The following is an 18777-nucleotide window of genomic DNA, read 5'->3' as shown; positions in this document are numbered from 1 at the left end:
GGCTCTGCTCTGGCAGGTTCTGGCTATGCTACCACCCGACTGATGTGTCATGAGAAGGTCTGTTGAGCCATGGGGTATTTGCTGAGGACATACTGCCAGAGGCAGACCTCACCGCAACAGAAATTTGCAGATTTGGGATCCTCAGGAGCAAACGTTTATTGGTACTGTCTGCAGAAACACGGAGGTGATGAAGTGGGAGAGGGTAAATCCTGAAACAAATCTGGGTGGAAGAACGTGAGCTGGACATGTGCAGGTGTCCCACGCTGGCTCGCTGCTTGCTAAGGTCTGGCAATAGGCTGGTGGAGCTGGGGAGGGGTGCAATGGTCACTTAGATACATGAGTAAGCAGTTCCTGGGTTACTTAAGGGCTGGCTCTAAATCTTTTGAAGGTGTTGGGAATCCCTCCACTGCTTTTAGATCAAACTCAGCAGTCCAAAATCCAAACAGAGCTATTCCACACCTGGTGTGATTGAACTCCAGCAGGGCAAGACTGACCACCTTGTCTTTTTGCTAGTGGCAGTCTGCCCTTTCCCTCCCATTATCACTATCACTGCATCACCTGAGACGCAATTAAAAATCAAGACATGGAGGAATTAACCCTAAAGCCAGGAAGATGGTATCTGTGCTGGGAAGGGGTGAGGGAGAGGGGGATGAGGCGGGAGTTGCCACCCGCCCACTGGTCTCAGATATTGCACAAATGGCGGTTGGCCAGCGCTGGGGCAAGTACTCGGTCCCGATCCCAAGCACATGGAAGTCATCTGACGTTTCGTCATGGCTTCGTTATATTTTGGATCAGGCCAGTGGTTTGTCTTGCATCACCGCCCTGTATGTTATGCAGGTAGCCAGTGAAGAGGCGCTGCGTCGCGCTGCCAACAATTTTGTTTTCTGAATAGCCTGCAGGGAGGGCCTTACATCACGGCAGATGCATATATGTTAAATAGCTGCACTTTCACGCTTAACTTCATTATTGATGCTACGTTCCTCATGAAGACATTTATATTTATGCTCTACCCGCACACACAGCGCCCCACAAACAGCTTACGCAAACGGCAAGAATTGGGAGTTGATCGTTTTGCATAATGGCTGCTCTAGGATGGATTCTTCTTTCCCAGCAGCATGGACCAGGAAGGAGCCTCAGGAGTGCCTGCTGACAGCAGACACTCCGCCTGGCCCGCTAGCCCACGGGTCCGATTTCTCAACTAGCCTGTCATTTTAAGCAGGTGCAACTCTACTCGAAAAACAGATTTGCAAAACCGATCGAGCCAACAGTCAAGCTCAGACTTCGTACCTCCTGCTAGCTAGCACCACGCTGGAACCAGCCCCGCTTTTTTTACTTTTGCAAGCTTTTATTTTTTTTTACTAAACCAGGCTGAAAAAGGACAGTTGTAATTCAGACAGTTGACAAAAACAAACAAACAAAAAAGCCCAGAGTGCCCACGCTGCACAGTGGGACTACGAGAGGCTGCAAGTCAGCTCAGATGCATCTCCTTTGGGCCCAGAGCAGTTTTTTTCTGTCTTACTGGGCAGATGAAATTGTTCATAAATCTTTGCACCTTTTATCCCAAACCACGTGAAAGCAAAACCTGTCTCCCACAGAGTTTTGAAATACCTCAAACATACTGAGGAACAACCAGGCAAAAATCTAACAATTGTTAACATTTTATTCCCAACAGCTGTTCAGCCTGAAAAGTTTCATTAATACACTAACGAACAAAAACAAAACCAACAAAAAATTCAAAACAAATAAAACAACAAAAAAGGGGAAACAAAGTAAAATAAACTTTAACAAAGTTTAAAACACATTATAAATAAGTACAGCTCCAGAGCATAATTTACAAATATAAAACCACATAGAAACATATGTACAGAAGAGTTACATTACGTACAAATATGTATAAAAATACCCCAGTGTTTATTCTCGTGCTAAAGCTGCATGGCTAGAGTTATCTTTGGTACTAAGCTCCAGGAAAAAGATTGTTTTACAAGACATGGCCCTGGCTGTACAATATGCCATACACAGGAAGACCAGAGCAAACCTCCGTGGGTTTCGAGGAGGTCTTAAGTGGGTGTTTACCCAAAGCATCCCCCCCCCGTGCATCGCATATTGCAGGATCAGGGCAGAAAACAAGGGCTTACAGAGGCAATTGCTGGCAGAAGAGTTTTTTAATACATTGTACAAGGCACTTCATAAGAAATCTCTTCATTTTTTTTTTTTTCCTGTTCTCTTCTAAGACTCACTGGATGTCTACACTTGGCTCTTGCTGGTATCGCTTTAAGGTTATAGTTTTTAAACTTCTTATTCTACATTCAGGATTAGAAACCTCTGAAAACATTAATTCAGTTTGCTTTCATCTGCACAATTAAGATGCCGAGCCATCTAAACCACCTAACATTTTCCAGGATGGGGAAAAGACTTTGCATCTGCCTTCTGCTGGTGTTTAAGGGGTGTTCTTATTTTGAAAGGTGAGAAGATCTGTCCTCCTGGAAGAACTCCTGGGAAGTGTCCACATTGAAATGCTGTTTGCAAACGCATACGGTCCTCCGTGCTGCCAAATACACCTGCAACTCCCATTCCCTTTGCAGCGCTCACCGGCCGACTGCCCCAGCATCCTACACCTCCGTTCCATCCCGGGTGTAGATGAGGCTGTTAACCGTGAAGTTGTAGTAGTGGTTGTACTGGGCTCCCTGGCTGCTGCTGCTGGGATGGAAGGAGCTGTAGTATGCAGGGGAAGGTCCCGCAACCCGCTGCAGCTGGTCTGGTGAAGGCACCTCCTGAGAAGAGCTGCTGGAAGGGGTGAAAGTGCCACTGCTCAGCTGTCCAGCAGAGAAGTTCCTGTGATGCAGGTCGCTGCCGAGACCCCCCGTCAGCCGGCTGCCTCCGCTGCTCAGGGAGCTCATGCCGCTGAAGAAGGTGCTGAGGCAGCTAGGGGTGGATGAAATGATACCGGAGGGAGAGGAGCTTTTTGGATGGTCCCTGGCAGAAGGCGAGGGGTCCAGCTCTGGGGGTGGGCTGTTTCCACACGGTTTGCCTGCGGCTGGGATGGGTCTCTCTTCCTCGGCTTTCAGGCCCCCCAGAGAGGAGGCCGCAGAGGCGGTCGCAGGGGCGTTGGGCTCAGAGCGCCGTTTGCGTTTGCGACGGAAGTTCCCGTTGTCAAACATCTTCTCACAGTTGGGATCTAAGGTCCAGTAGTTTCCCTTCCCTGGTGGAAAACAAGAGAAACAAGAGAGAAAGTCAACTTCTGTGACAGCGAGCCCCACCGCAGACAGCTAAGCAATATCCACGTCTTGCCTGATCGGCACAGAACCCACATGTCTCCTACACCTGTTCCTCCTCCACCTGTTGTCCAGTACAAGGATCCAAACCCTGGCACCAGGACATCATCACCTCCACCCCTCCGATGCCCAAGTGAACCTTAAGGCCACATGGAGGAGGAGAACCTCCCCACCACAGAACATAAACCTCCCCGGAGGATCTGCGCCTCTGCCTCCGACCTGGCCGAAGGGAATGCGAAGCCGGGCTCCCCTTGCTCTGGCTGCCTCACAGCAAGCAGGGGCAGCTGCAGCCTTCTCAGCAGTGGGTGACACGGTGGTGCCCCTGCCACGGCTCTTCTCAGAAGAGCTGGTGGAAAGGTGGGCTGCCGACCCAGGTGCACTGAGGGGAGCGCTGAGCCGCGGGGGCTGCAGACGAGCTGCCCCACACCCAGGACTTAGTGCGAGGGGGCTGTGGTGCTATTAGCTGTCCCCGCACGCCTCTTGCCCCGGCCTGAGGGGAGCAGTGACCCCACAACGTCCCCCCGCAGAGGCTCCAGACCGGCTCGTCCCCTCCCCGCCGGGCCGGAGCAGCGCTGCCCGGGCGCGCCTCCGCCCACTCCCGGGCACCGGCGGTGCCCCGGGGCCGGGCCGGCGAGGGGCGGGCAGGGAGGGGAGCCGTGAATCACGGCCGAAGGAGCCGGGCCTTGCACAACCGGCACTCCCGGCGTGCTCGGGGAGGGGGTGAGGGCTGGGGCCAGACGCCCCTCGCCTACACCTCCCGCGGGGGCCAGCGCCGGGCCAGACGGGGGCGAAGGGGGGCCGCTCTCCTCACAGCGCCCGGCTAGAGGGGACGAGGGAGCCCGCTCTCCTCACAGCGCCGGCCCCGAGGGGACGAGGGAGCCCGCTCTCCTCACAGCGCCCGGCTAGAGGGGAGAAGGGAGCCCGCTCTCCTCACAGCGCCCGGCTAGAGGGGACGAGGGAGCCCGCTCTCCTCACAGCGCCCGGCTAGAGGGGAGAAGGGAGCCCGCTCTCCTCACAGCGCCCGGCTAGAGGGGACGAGGGAGCCCGCTCTCCTCACAGCGCCCGGCTAGAGGGGACGAGGGAGCCCGCTCTCCTCACAGCGCCCGGCTAGAGGGGACGAGGGAGCCCGCTCTCCTCACAGCGCCCGGCTAGAGGGGAGAAGGGAGCCCGCCCTCCCCACACCGCCGGCCCCGAGGGGACGAGGGAGCCGCCGGACAAGGGGACGGCTGCTGCCCGCTCTCCTCACGGCGGTGCCGGCGGCCCCGCGGGGTCTGCGCCCGCCACAGCCCACCCTCCCGCCCGGCGCGGCGCGGCGGCCTCTCACCGGGGTCGTCCTCGTCGCGGGGCACCTTGCGGAAGCAGTCGTTGAGGCTGAGGTTGTGGCGGATGCTGTTCTGCCATCCCGCCTTGCTGCGCTTGTAGAAGGGGAAGTTCTCGGCCACGTACTGGTAGATGTGGCTGAGGGTGAGCTTCCTCTCGGGGGCGCTCTGGATGGCCATGGCGATCAGCGCCGAGTAGGAGTAGGGCGGCCGCACCAGCTTCAGCAGCTCCTCCTGGCTGGCCAGGCTCAGCCAGCTCAGCTCCGCGCCGCCCGCCGACGGCGAGCCGGGCGCCGAGGGCGAGCCCACCAGCTGCCCGCCCCGGGAGCAGCCGTACGAGGCCGGCGGCAGGAAAGGGGCGGCGGCGGCGGCGGCGGAGCCGGGCGGGCCCTGCAGGTAGGGCGCGGGGCTGTTCATGCCCCACAGGTAGCCGGCGTTAGCGGGAGCCCCGTAGTCCCCCAGCGCGTAGCCGCCCGCCCGCTGCCCCGAGGAGGCGGCGGCGGCGGCGGCGGCCGCGGCGGCGGCGGCGGCGGCGGCGGCGGCGCCGGGCGGGTGGAGGCTGGGCTGGGGGTAGACGCTGAAGTTCTCGCTGCAGTACACCGCCATGTCGGGGGCTTCCTGGGCGCTGCGGGGCTGCGGGGGCGCGGGGGCGGCCGCCGGCGCCGAGGCTCTGGGCTGCGCCTGCTGCAACTCACCGGCGCTCATAATCCCTGCCCATGCAGGGCGGCCGGCGCTCCCCGCCGCTCCCGTCCTCTCCCGCGGACAGCCGCCGGCCCCGCCGCCGTCGTCGTCGTCGTCGTCGTTCCGTCGTTTCCCCCCCCCCCCCCCCCGCGGCCCCGGTGGCCCCAGACCAAAAAAATCCCGGGGGGCTGCGGCGCGGCACCCTTATAGGAGCTGCCGTGCGCCCGGCCTCCCCGCCCGCGGCCGGGGCTGGGCGGGCGGCGGCGGCGCGCAGGGAGCAGCCAGTAGCGCGGCTCCGCGGCGGGGGAGGGAGGCGGAGGGGGGCAAGGCCGGGCCCCAAAAGCGGCGATAGGGGAGGGACCGGGGCGGGGAAGCTGCGGGAGGCTCCAGGGATTTGGCTCCCGGCAGCGCGGGGGCAGCATCCCCGAGCCTGCACACACACCACCCCCCCCCCCCCCCCCGCTGTCGTCCCCGTCGCGGGGGTCTCTCCGCCCTTGCCCCGGCGCTCAGGGATCCGATCCCCCTTTCCCAGGGATTCCATCGTCCCTGATCCCTTCGGCCCCGAAATTGAGGTCCCGGGGGGGGGGGGGAGATTAGCATCGCTGCCGTTGCCCCGACGGGCGCGCGAAGGGTGAAATTCGCTTAAACTCGTGTTATTTATGCGTAATTTTGCCGCCCGTCTCACAACAGCCGGGGCTGAGATGGCAGTTAATTAGCTCGGGATAAGGAATTGCCCGAAATTAAACAGACAAACAACATCGGCGTGTTCGCTCGTACTGCGGGAGGAACGGGCTGGCAGTCGCGGGGCGCGATTGAATGAATAAAAGTCGATTTTCCCCTTCGTCCCTCGGGGAAGCTCGAGGGAAAGAAAGCGCATCCTCTTGCAGAGAAAAAGCTCGCGGTATTCCTAACGATCCCGGCACCCCGCGCTTTATACGGGGACCAGCTCCGGCAAATCCTTCTCGTCCGGGGCGAAGCACACCATCGGACCCACACGTATAACAGGAAAAAGACGGCCAACGGTGCGGGAGAATTTAGAGAGTCTTTGTCTGTCGCTTAGAAGATGTAAATCCCCGGGTCTTAAACGGAGTCGTTACTCCGTTCTCTGCTGGTGAAAATGCGTAAAAATCCCCTTTCTGGGTACAGATGCCAAGCGCTCTCCCCAGGGTTGCAAGCGCCGGGTGTCTTGATTTGACGTCAGGATTTTGGGGAGAGAGGAACGTTTGGGAAAAGTCTTTGCGTTTTATGTCTTCGATAAAATAGTTATTGAGGCACATGTAAATCAGTGAAGCCGGATCGGGGCAGCTTTCCCGGGCTACCTCCAACCCCAAATTTTCATCCCTCGTGTGATCTAAGCAGGGATGTAATAACTGGAGGATTTTCACCATTATATTTCGTTTTAAAACAAGTGGACAGACAGTTTGGAGACAATCATTTAAAAGTGAGTGTGATAAAGAATTATGATTTTGGGTTTCCTTCTTTAATCATAAGAGGATGTGTTTGGTTTTGGGGGGGTTTTGGTGGGTTTTGGGGGTGTGTGGGTTTTTTCCTGTTGTTATTTTGTTTCTGTCACTGTTGCTGCTGCTGGTTTTATTTTGTATCTTTTGGGGAAAGAGCTTACCCTGTGTATGTGGATAGCCAGAACAGCAGGAGAAAAATTTACATTATGTTTCGCAAGGTGCTTTTTCCCTTCTCAGCTTCCTTGCCTTTATCATTTTTAACAGCTCCGCATCTCTTTGGAGAAAGGTCGCACTGGAAAATGCTGATCTGAAGTCTGACCGGACAACAGGCATCTAAAACAAGCAGTTTGTGGGGAAATCACAGCTAGAAAGGACATCTAAAGGAAAAGAAACAGGTAGATTTTTAAAAAGCAACTTCCCTCTGTGTTTGAAGAGCTAAGCCGAAAAAGTTATTCTCTAAAATTACAACAAATCTGTGTTTATGCGTTTGCTTAAAAAACCCACGATCTTTGCAAGAGGGAGAGGTATCACCGTATATCGCTCGAAATTGCGATTTTTTGCTTCAGGGATTTGATGTATTTGGGCAAAGGCAGAGCCATCTAGAGGAACAGCCCGGCTATGACGAGGCGGGGAAGGCAGTTTCCCTCAGAGGCATGGTATGCTGCCTTCGAGTTTTCTTTAGTTGATTTCTCTGCTTCCAACAAAGGAAATGGGTGAGAAAATAATGCTGAATTAGCTCTAATAAAAATGCGTGTCCTCAGAAAACTCCAGCTTGCTTTACCAAATAGTAAGGAACGTGAAACAAAAATAGCTTTAGAGAGGTTATTACATAGTTGGGATGGCACGGATATGCAAACCAACACTTAATTTAAAGAGTGGAGAGAATAAAGCTTTGATGGTGTGACGGCTGTAAAAATGTTTAATTTTCTTAATGCGCTTATTCTGCAAGTAGCACGCCGTGTTGCCTCGAAACATCGTCAGCTCTCAGTACAAACCTGTTGCTGTTCCCTTCTGCCAAGGCACGAGGAGAGCAGCATGAAGAGATCCAGCACTCTGCCTCTCTGCTTTCTAAATGCTGCTTTTTTTCCAGAGAGGTCTGGGAGATGTTTGCCTTTCAGAAACGCACCGAGAAGCTGGCAAGCGAAGTGCCGAAATGCAAAACTGAAATCAGTTTCAAGGTAAGAGTCTGAGGCTACTGTCCATCACTGCAAGCAGATTCGGGGTTGGGCTTGAGCAATGCTGTGAAATTACTCTGTTATTACCGAGTCGCTGGGAGATTTGTTAGCGCTGGCATTCCAAGTGTGGCAGTAAGTTCTGCCGGGTAGAGGAGCTCATGGCACCTGGGAGTCGGGGCTGAACCGTATCCCCAGCCAGCTGCGATTACGTGCAAACTTCTCCAGCCGGCTGCCTTGGAAAGTGTTTCAAGACTTCCCGAGGAAAAGTGCTGCAGGAGAGCAAGGTCCTCCCCATCCTTGCCTTGTGCTAGCCACACCATTTGCTTTGGTGTTGTGCTTGTCCTTGTCGTGCACGTGGCAAGCACTTTTCCCCCTGCTAGGAAGACACTGTCTTTGCCTCTAAGGCCCTGCTCCTCTGAACATGTAGGTACAGGCTTCACTTTCCTGTTGTGAATCTCAGGTGTGTACAACTGAACACGGAAACCTGAAAATGCTTCAGACCTGAGCACCCAGCCTCGCAGCAGCAACCGATACCTGCGCCCACCTGGGTCTCTCTCTGTCTCCAGAGGATGCTGAGGTCTAGGTACAGGGAACGTGCTGGAGGATCAGGACCTAATAGCCCATATTGGCTGCTATTGACTTTACTGGTAGGAGAGAGAGACCAGGATCCCTTCAATGGCTCCGAATTGCTGCAGTGAAGCAGGAACCACAGGTTTGGTTTGTTTTGGCTGCATTTGCAATATAAGTCTCACTTTCTCCCTAGGGCTGGCAAGAGGCAAGGCAGTAACTCGATGGCCCACATATAAAAGAGTTCTTCATGTGCAGATGGTATCTTTCTCCAGAGTCATCAACGAAATCGGGAATGAGTTCTTCATCCTCAGGGACAAGACAGGAGAATTACCTTTTCTCTCGCAGTGGTCCAGGACTGTGGCTCCACTCTCAAGAATATCAAGGAATTGACTAAGAACAGCTCAAATTAAATTTAAACTGTAGTACCACTCCCTTATTTACAACTAAGCCTATTCCTTCCTAGACTGGGTGCTTTACACCTATTAATCTGCTCCAAGTAAGTCTCTTTTTTTCACTCACCCTCTGATTTGTCCTGTAAATGGGTAACAGAGAGAGAATATCTGATGGTGTGCAACAGATGTTTCACTGCCATGAATTTGGGAAGGGTGTTCTGTGTACGTGTATACAGGTTGAAGTAATTTTTATCCCTTACCTAAGGAGAATAATGTATATTCCTCCCTCCTTGTATCTAGTCATCTATTGGACTGAAGTTCTGGTGATCAAATTTTGCCAACTTACCTTATGATATGATCAGAGGTTTTCAAATATTTCTTGATTTTTGAGACCCTACAACATTTCCTGGGGACATGTCCTCATTCCACGATTTTCAGGCTACCGACAACAGGCTTGGTTTGGTTTTGTTTCTAGTTCAGTCTCTGTAAAAACACTGCGGGCTGCAGACTGAGGGTTAGCATTTTGGAATAGCAAATGTTTTCCTGGTGCATTTATATGGTGCTGAGCGTGATGGAGCCCCTGGACTCCGCCACAAAGCAAGGAATAAATCATAGTTGATCGCAAGCTGTAGTTACTCCAGCACTTTAGGCTGTCGTGAGCGAACACCATTGCTGAAAGAAGCAGTTCTGCTCTGTGTCCACTCCTGGCTGCTTTTTCTGGCTGCTGTGCTCGCACAAGTGTTTCTGTGGCTGTGGACTGGGGCACTGATCCAGGTTGAGAGGAACACCCTCTTCCCAATCCTTTTTTTTTTTTTTTTTTTTTTTTTTTACCCCCTCAGGTTAGTTTTAGCCTGGGCCTGCCTAGCCCCTTCCTGAATGAGAGCTTGTTAGTGACTGATTAGCCAAAGTTTTGATAAAAGCTTCATTGTTTGTAACCTCTGTAAGCTACCCGGAGCTGTGCTCCTAATAAAAGTGGGATTAAATAGACAACTTGGGAGTGAGACAGTTGCAAGTGGGAATTTCAGAGTTTTGGGGGACAAAGGGATGTGGCCAGGCTTCAGTAACTCTGCGTATCAGAAGTGATTTTACCAAAACCAGGAAAGAAGCCTGACTTTGGTTTTGGAGGGAAAGAGGAGCCTGGTGGGAGACAGAAAGAAGTCAACTGTTTGAGGGTGGATTAAGCACACGCTCCAGGTGTTTGGAAACACGTCTGCAGACACTCTCATTGCCCTGCATTCCTCCTGGCTCTCCTTGGGCTTAAGATTCATAAAAAAGTATTTAAAAATCCCCACTCTGATCCCACAAATTTAATCCTTCCTCATTTTATTTTTGCAACAATAAAAAAGTTTGCCTGACAATGAGGTGTGACTAACTCAGTACTATCGGATAGTGTCTTTTCTGAGAGGAGTGTTAAGCAGGGGGCTTCATCGCTCCTGGTTGAAGCTAGAAACTGACCTGGGCTGAAGTAAAGCAACATCTTTGTGCTTTTTACTTGTTTTTGATATGTAATGGGATATTTGAAACAGAGCTTGGTGTTCTGGGCTGGTTGCCCTATAGTGATCACTCCTACCGAGTAAGGTAAAGGCCAGTATTTTTGGTCTTAATTCATCTGAATAGGCCACCTCTGTCCTGGAATGAGTAATGGAAGTAGAAAAACATAAAGATAAATTTATGGTCAGCTAAGGTAAAAATAATCAAAACTATTAGTAGATAAATGCAGTAGCTGCCATTACTACCACCACAAGTAAACGGAGGAGTATTGAATTAATATTTCTTTTCCATGTTTGTCTGGGGGAGAAAATCAGATAGTGTATTAGTATCAGGTGCTGGTGAAAGACCATTTTGGGCTCCATTAATAACTAGGGATTATGTTAAGTAGCAACAACATAAATTAAATATTTTATGATCAGCCAGGCCCGGTAATTCACAGCCAAGAGTTTCAGAACTCTTGGAACCAGGAACATACCATGTGGGCCATTAATGCTGACTTTTCATTTTGGGACACTAGAAAGATTTTAGAAGACTGAGAAAGCTGATACTGGCTCATTATTTAAAAGGATTGGGCAAATGATTTGGGTAATGCTAAGACTGTCAGCCTGTGACTGTTAAAGGCAAGAAATAGTGGGCACATCACTTGATTAATGAATTCTTAAAGGAAGGCAATGAAACTGATGCAAATGAGTTTGTGTATATAGAAAATAGGCCTTGTCAAATCAATTTGCTGTTGTTCTCCAGTGAGAGTGAGCAGCTCTTGATGTAACTGATTTCTGAAAGTATTTGGTTAATACCATCTTGGAGGTGGATTTTTAAAAAATGGTATAAAATCAACATGGTGCAAATTAAGTGGATCTAACTGCTTAAACAGAGATCTCAGAATGTCACTGTGAAAAATTAATCTTTGAGTCTCTTTGCAGGGAAATCCTGTGGAAGCTGGTTCATTATTCTGTTTCTGTCATTGATTTGGGGAGAATATAAAGAATCATTGTCTACTGAATGTGTAGGAGTCTAAAACTGGGGCTATGGAGTGTTTAATGAAAAGGACAGTTCACTGACAGAGATACCTTGATCTTTGCATGGGAACTGGGAGCAAATGGGCAGGGTGCATTTCAATACGGAAAAGAAAAAGGACATGTTTAGGAAAAAAATCTGAGATTGTTGAGGTGATGGAGTCCATCTCAGAAGTTAATAATTTTTCAAAAAGTTATTCTGGTTCTTGTGAATAATCAGCTGTTCCTTGTTGTGATCTTGGGGTGAATGAGGCACAGGAATAAGGAATTATAATAATTTCATATTGGCACTGCATCAAATCATGGTAGCACCTATAAAAATTGTAAGTAGCAGGGTGAAGTAACAGGGATGAAGTTTTTTACTGTCCAGTCAAATACAAGAGCTATGAGACATCAAATAAAACTGGTAGGAACCATGTTCCTGAGAAGAAACCACTGCACACAACGTGCAGCTATGACTTGGAAGCTTCTCAAGGAACTCTCTTTAATTACTTATGGGAAGGGAATATTATGGGTGACTTGTTTTCAGTCTATAAATATCTATGCAAGAGCAGAAGCATGAGGGTAAAGGACAAAGTCAGAACAGGAATCAGTGGCCAGAACTGAAGCAGGACAGATAGAAGGGGCTCAATTTAGCTGCTCACACAGGGGTAGCTGGGGCTATTTGAGGTGCTTTGCAGTCTCCAGTGGTCTCCCGCTGGTGCTGTTTCAAATATGTCAGGCACTGCAGACATCTCAGATGTTCTAGGGAACCTCAGACAGCTCTGAACACCCTTGTGTGCAACTGAATTAAGTACAAAGTATCAATTTTTACTATTGTGCATAATTATTAGAACAACTTACCAGGACTTATTGTGGATTCTCCACCAATTTTAAAATCAAGACGGGACATTTTTTTCTAATACATACTTGAAAGAAGACAGCTACTAAGAGAAATCTCAGCCTGGATCCTTCCGTATGGATGTGGGTCATCCACAGTGATCTCCCACGTTCCCATTTGCCCACCAGCAGTCCTACCTTGAACATTGCACTATAATCCAGCTCCAGACTCAAAGTTTTCCTCAGTTGGTTTGCTGTCTTTGCACTGTGCTTATTTGGCCCAGTACAGACAAGCTCAGTGTATTTCTGTCCAGGCTTTATTGCCCAGCTGGGCAGGTGATTTTGGTAATGTAGGTACTGCTGTGATGCCTAAATAAGAATTGCTCTCTCTTGGAAGTGCGGCTCTTATGAGAAGGGCTGAGCACCTTGTTATCACCTAACCCAAAAACCCACTCATGAGAAGTGCTCAAAAGATGCAGGGCAACATGTGCTGAGATTCACAGGGCCGTGTCTGCCATGAAGGCTACTGGCAAGAAACGTTTTGAGCTTTGTTCAGTCTTCTTGGCCACGTAGATGCTATCTGATATCTGTAACTAGGTCAGCGTCTGATGAGGGGAAGTGGTCCAGCGAAAGGATTGCTGCTAATGGAAGCTTTGGCCAGCAGAAACAGGAATCTGAGATCACTTTGGGTAAAATCTCACTGCTAATGAGCAAGTTAGAGATGTACCAGCATAATACTGTACACCTTTTGAAAATCAGGTAGACAGACAAAGTAGCGATGCCATGTGGGAAAACCTTGTTTTAAGGCAGTGATGCAAAACACAAGAGGGGCATCAGCAGGAATCACAGTAATAAAAAGAAAACTCTGGTCATCTCAAGGTTCAGAAATCAGCCCTTCCATTTAGGGCTGTGGAACAGGTTCTGTAGCGCTTATAGACATATGGGGTCCTGTGATAGATACTAAGGAAGAATTTCCTTGATTTCTTTGAAGAATTTCAGGCGATTTTGCTACCAGCCAAGGCATGCCTAAGCCATACCTTGGGGGTGAACCATTCATATACCCAGTGACTGATGTTCGTGACTGATGGGCACATGCCAAAGATTGGCAAAGACAGTACTAACCAGGAGCAAAATATGGCAAGTGCCTGCAGGCTTTCATGAGGCTCTACAGACTCCACATAGGCAAAAAGAGGTGCAAGTGGAAACTAAAGAGGCAGCAGAGCTGAAAAGCTCTGACTGGCGTTTAGGAAGACCAAAATGAGCAAGTAGAGGAAGAGCAAGCACTGGGTATCCCCTGGAGCAGTGGTCTTCTGCAGTCATAACCTCATCATCTGTCTCAACAACATTTATTTAACGTGGCTTGGTGAGAATGAAAGCAAGCAGCCACTGAGCCTGGGTGTTGGAAGTCATTCTCCACCTGGCCAGTGCTAAGCAGAATGCATAGGTGAAAAGACATACCCTGAGCAGGCATACCCAGAGCTGGGCAAAATTCAAATAGCAAGGGCAGTCAAGGAGAATTGGTTTAAAAAGCAAGGCAGCATTAAAATGTTCTTCTGAAAGTCCAAATCAAGATGGTCTTTTATAATAGACACTAAGGAAGAACTAGCGTATCCTCCACAACATTAATGCTGAGGAGAACTCCCTGCTTTCAGAAAAGGACAGGCTGAGGAGATGGGTGAAATTACGAGTTTTTACAGATGACCGATCAAGAGATGAAGAGATTCTCAGTGTTTCGGAGATTATAACGCTTCAGGAGCAGGATGACAAGAAGAATCTTGCTAGCAGAGGCTGAAAAGAAGGGTCAGGAGACTGAAGAAATCTGAGGGGCTGAGAATTGATCGATGGGGTTGTAGCATGGGTCATTGACCCAGCCAAGCAACTGTATGTTACCAGGAAAGAAAAGATCCCCTAAACAAGGAAAAGTGGATCCTAGTAAGTGAATTCCCACAATGGTGACCTTCCAAATTCTGTGCATTTTCTGATACCTAAGCAAATTCCTCACTGTGTTCCTTGCTGGAGGATTCAGAAGGTAGATTCAGTTTTCACAAAGCAAGAGGGACAGTATAGCAAAACCAGTGCAAGAGGCTGGTCACTGGCAAGTTCAGAGACACCAAGAACTTCAGTTGCACAATTTCAAAAAGTCATTTGACCCGGTGTGTTGCAATAGGTGTGTGGAGTGTCCTAGGGCTATATGATATGTGTAAGAAGCTGCTGAAAAACATTATGAAGAGGTGAGGTCAGCAGTCCTGGTCAAGAGCAAGCTGAACAACTGGTTCAGCACAATGACTGGTAGCACACAGGGTGACTTGATAATTCGCAGTAACTTCTGGAGCTACCTGTAGAAAGTGAAGGATGGAGTTAAAGTCACCGAAGACTTTGGGCAAAGTCAGACAAGGAGATCAAAAGCTTGAGGATGATCACATCTTCAGTGGTGGTGCCAGTTCATCAGATGCGCCAAGTCAGGTTGCTCTGTCCCACGATGAAGGACGCAGATCAAACATTGGTGTGAACCAGACAAAGACCAGGAGGAAAGGGAGAAAGGATGAGAACTACACAGGCAGGCTGCAGCCGGGTGGACAAGATGGACAGCCCCATTTATCTGAGAAATTTCACCATGCAGGACAGCAACAGATCCCTCTACAGAGATCTGAAGGAGGATGTAGCTGGCGCACATGGGCGTAGATCATCTGAAACGGTCATGAAAAGACACAGGCAAATCATGGAAGTAAAAATCGGGCTACTCAGTAGGTCCCTGTCCTTGCTCTATGTGCAAAGAAATGGATGGTCAGGAAGGCAAAACAAAAAAAGACAGCTGGTCTTTGCAATGAAATGTTAGAGATTGTGAGACCATGTCAGAAATGGGTCAGTCAGCAATACGATATACAAAAGGGACTGTCATCTGTGTGAGGAAACTGGCTGCTGGCTGGCTGGATAATCACTTTCAAGGTACCCTGTTCTTTTTTCTGGTAAAGGGAAGAGGATTAAGATCCTGATTGTAGGAGAAACGAGATTATTGGTTTTCATTCTGATTTTTCTTTTTTTGTTTTACAGTTCTCTCAACAGAGGTATGGACCCCTATGTACTGAATTTACACTTACTTCTGTAAGCTGCTACTTCTTAATCTTCCTTCATAGACCCTTTGGGTTTGCAGTCTGTGGATCGAAGGGGTGGATGACATAAGAAAATGAGTCTGTATTTGCTGAACACAGCGAAGCACTTGAGAATGCCTTGTAACTGTCCTTTATGGTCATTAGTCTGTGGGACAAAAAAATAAAGAAAGGGCAAACCTCTCTGAAAATGGAGATAACAAAGAACAAGGGAACTGAGAGGGAAAAGGGACAAACAGAAGATTTATGCATGCAGCAGTTTCAAGTTCATCCTTGAGCAATGAAGCCACTTTGAGTTTCCAAACACGGATCTATGATCTAATGGGCCAGGTAGGCAGACCCCTGCCAGACAGCAACCAGCACCAAGTGTGCAAAAGAAGAGGCAACATCCAACTCAAATTTCCACACTCTCCTCTTAACAGGTAATCTGGCTCTTTACAAGTCAGGAGGTTTCTGCAGAGCGGTGCATTCACATTGTGTAGTCCCGAAGATTTGGATGGGATACAAAAAAAAAAAAAATAAAATGTGCAGGTTGGAGAGAAACAGATGATTTAATCTGGGTTGTAGGAAGTGTGAGTGAGATAGAGGTGATTGAGCAGCATCAAAGGGTGACAATCAATTTGAATTTCCCCAGAAGTGATGTTGATGCCTGCGTTGCTTCTCCCTGTGCTTTTTCTTTAATTAAATACTGAATGTTCTATTAGTAGTTGGAATAACATGCTGTTCTTGGGGAAAAGAAAACCCAAGTAATCCCTTTATCTGCTAAAATAGATGATTTCTAGTAGATTAAACAATGGCCTTTCAGCTACCAGAGCATAGTTCAGGCCATAATTGAAGTCCTCTCCTTGGCCTTTCCTTGGTCCCTCGCAGCCAGTAGTCCGTAGAGCCCCATCATCAGACATAACCTCGGTGACTCTTGTCTGCAGTGAGTGTTTCTCCAGATGAGGAGATTAGTCAGAGATAAAGCATATTACCTGAAAATAATAAGTGATTACGGTCCCGGACTGTCTCTCCACATTCATTTCATGCTGGTTAACCCTTGCAAAACTGGCTGCTGGTAGGCTTTAGGTCTTTAAAGAGGAGGGAGGGTGAAGGAAGGTTTCCCACGTCTGAGTGAAAAAGGAGAAATTTCGCCTTTTGGTTTCTGTTTATTGCCCTGGGTGGGAATTTCTGGGCACAGCAGGAGGCACTCGGCTCCTTGCATTGCTGCAGCCCGCGGTCTGTGGAGTAGCCGGAGCCGTGCCTTGCAGTGTCCGTGCGGGTGCCATCACCCTCTGCTTCCCTGTGCTGGTCAGCTTGAAGCTGTGAGGTCTTAAAACTCCCTTGCAAGTCATCTACCATTTACTTGATAGCAACACAGAAAAATACTGGATGCCCGGTACGTACACACTGGCTGTATTTCCACTGCTGCATTAAACAGGACCAGGTTGTGGGCCCAGCCGGTGACCTGCAGTAGTCCGTGTTTTTAAATTATTAGCACGGGCCAGGCATGTTTTGGGGTTAACAGTACTCTCCCATGCCCAGGCATGGCTCAGACGCTATAAACTTCTCAGCGGGCAGTTTCCATGGGGCCAGTCTGCTACAGGGAGCGCTGGCTGGGCTGTGTGGATGTGAGCTCGGGGCCAAAGAACAGTCCCTGGTATTTTTTCTAGCATGGATGTAGCTACTCTGACTTGACAACACAGAATCATTTATAGTTTCCCTCTTCATTCATCAACAGGAGATCCAGAGAAATACAAATACCTCGCAAGGTTTTTGTAGCAAATTGTCAATGTGTCTAGGAACAAAAGATGAACATGTTGTGGTTTTCTAGAAATTCAGGTTGGTTGCCTAGGAGGATGAAGAGAAGAAATGTAAAAGAAAACTCAGGTTGAAGAAATGCCTTGAAATCTGCTTATGGGGCATTGCTGTTGTTATCACTGCTGGGAGTGAGCTCCTACGCTGCAGAAAGCAAGTGTCCTGATGGGAAGATCTTTTCCTTGGTCTCGCTGCAAATATTACAGGTGAAGTCCCGGCCCCGTTCAAGTCACTGGGAGTTTTGTTAACGACTTCATTAAGACCGCTGCTGTTTCATTCATAAAAGGCGTCTTCCCAGCTCTCGTGCCATTACAGCATCCTCTGTCTGTCATCAGGCTTGTCTCCGTGAGTGAGGGACGAGCAGGTTCATCCTTCTTCCTCTAAATGCTTCATCAGCCGCTCCCTTGAAAACTGTAAATAAAGGCCGCTGGGGATAGCTTTTCTGCTTGACCCCTCACCTGAAATGAAAATAAAGGTGACTGAATTTCATCCTGATGCGGAGCTCCTTCCCGGGCTGGCTCTTTCCCGTAGCTGTTGACAGTTACCTGCCAAGCCCCATGGTTACCTTTGATTTTGCCGTAATGACATCTCAGTACTTAGGATGGCTCTGGGACTGTAATCCTCTCTGCAGCCTTAACCAATTTATGGGGTAACCTGAGACCAGGCTCTTACTTGCCCGTGATTTCGCCTCTTGCTAACACTCATCGAAGATATCAACAAGCTAAATGCAAAGGGTTTATTTTATTGCATGCCCAGGGTTGGCAAATATCTGCATACATGCTTGCTGTAAATCTCTGCTTTTAGAAGGTAGCTGCGTGCGATTGCCACATTAAAACTGCACAGTATTTTATTTCCTCAAAGTGTGCTGCTAAAACAAATGCTTTGTTAGCAAAAACCAGGCAGCGCTCCAAGGAGCTGTTAAGAGCAGAAGTGAGGATTCAGCAAAGTGGGATTTATCCACAGTTTTGCCACAGATTTTCTGTGTGATCTGCAGCTTCCTTTATCTCAGAGTGCTTTGTCTTTAAAATCCTTCAAGTCAAAGTCCTTTATCTGTCTTGTGTGTTTAGACTGTAAGCTCTTCAGGGCCAGGGCTTTTTTGTTTGCATAACAGCTTTTATAATAACTCTCCTCTGATCTTTAGAGGACCTACCTGTGCGTGTATAATACAGTTATAAAAGAGCAGTCTCAGCTTCATCGCAGTGAATGATCCTGGCATTAGAGGAGGACACAAGTCCTGGTCCCTGCTCCCTAACCTGTATTAATTGGCTTTTCTAAAGGAAATCTCAGGGCAGATGATTTACATGGTGGCGGAAGTAGGAGGAGGATCCCTGGGGAAAGCAAACACTTGAGACTTCAAGGTGGGATGACTTCGGTGGCACACTTCTCTAATGACCATCTGATCCAGGAGGTGCCCACTTCCTAAGCACAGATCAAAGACAAAAGGTGACTTCTGAAATGACATGCAACCACCTCTCGCATTGCTTAAATTCTCTCCTCCTGCTAGCGTTTGATCTCACTTTACTTTTCCTGTCACTGCAAGCAGGTGGTTGCTTTATTCTCCCCGACAAGTTTAGATCAGCTGAACAGCTAATGGCTGCAGTGGGAAAATCTCCCAGTTGCATATCCAGTCCAAACCTTGGTGCAGTCAATGGAAAGGCTCCTCTTCACTGTAGTCAGT

At 49.2% G+C, this 18777-nt stretch overlaps 1 protein-coding gene and 1 long non-coding RNA gene across 3 annotated transcripts; one reads left to right on the top strand and one right to left on the bottom strand.

Moving 5' to 3' along the window:
* Positions 1–1369: 1369 nt before the first annotated feature.
* On the bottom strand, positions 1370–5399 carry FOXI3 (forkhead box I3). Its single transcript, XM_030027218.1, has 2 exons — positions 4597–5399; positions 1370–3199 (listed from the first exon to the last, which is right to left on the bottom strand). The coding sequence occupies exons 1-2, from the start codon at positions 5294–5296 to the stop codon at positions 2610–2612; spliced, it is 1290 nt and encodes a 429-aa protein (XP_029883078.1). The 5' UTR covers positions 5297–5399; the 3' UTR covers positions 1370–2609.
* LOC115346788 lies at positions 4878–8517 on the top strand. 2 transcript variants are annotated; one of them, XR_003925257.2, is made up of 4 exons: positions 4878–4987; positions 6997–7127; positions 7823–7910; positions 8368–8511. It is a non-coding gene; the product is annotated as an uncharacterized LOC115346788 (long non-coding RNA). The 2 variants fall into 2 exon arrangements; XR_003925256.1 differs by lacking the exon at positions 4878–4987 and adding an exon at positions 5910–6713 and having other exon boundaries at positions 8368–8517.
* The last annotated feature ends 10260 nt before the right edge of the window (positions 8518–18777 follow it).

Source organism: Aquila chrysaetos, chromosome 1, assembly GCF_900496995.4.
Source record: "Aquila chrysaetos chrysaetos chromosome 1, bAquChr1.4, whole genome shotgun sequence".
NCBI lineage: Eukaryota > Metazoa > Chordata > Aves > Accipitriformes > Accipitridae > Aquila > Aquila chrysaetos.
This window is presented reverse-complemented; position numbering and strand designations above follow the sequence as displayed.

Bases quoted from the DNA above. Each gene is read 5' to 3' on its own strand.
- FOXI3 (XM_030027218.1), bottom strand. From the start codon at position 5,296: ATGAGCGCCGGTGAGTTGCAGCAGGCGCAGCCCAGAGCCTCGGCGCCG. The intron at 3,200-4,596 runs GTGAGAGGCCGC...GTTTTCCACCAG, and splicing joins CCGCGACGAGGACGACCCCG to GGAAGGGAAACTACTGGACC.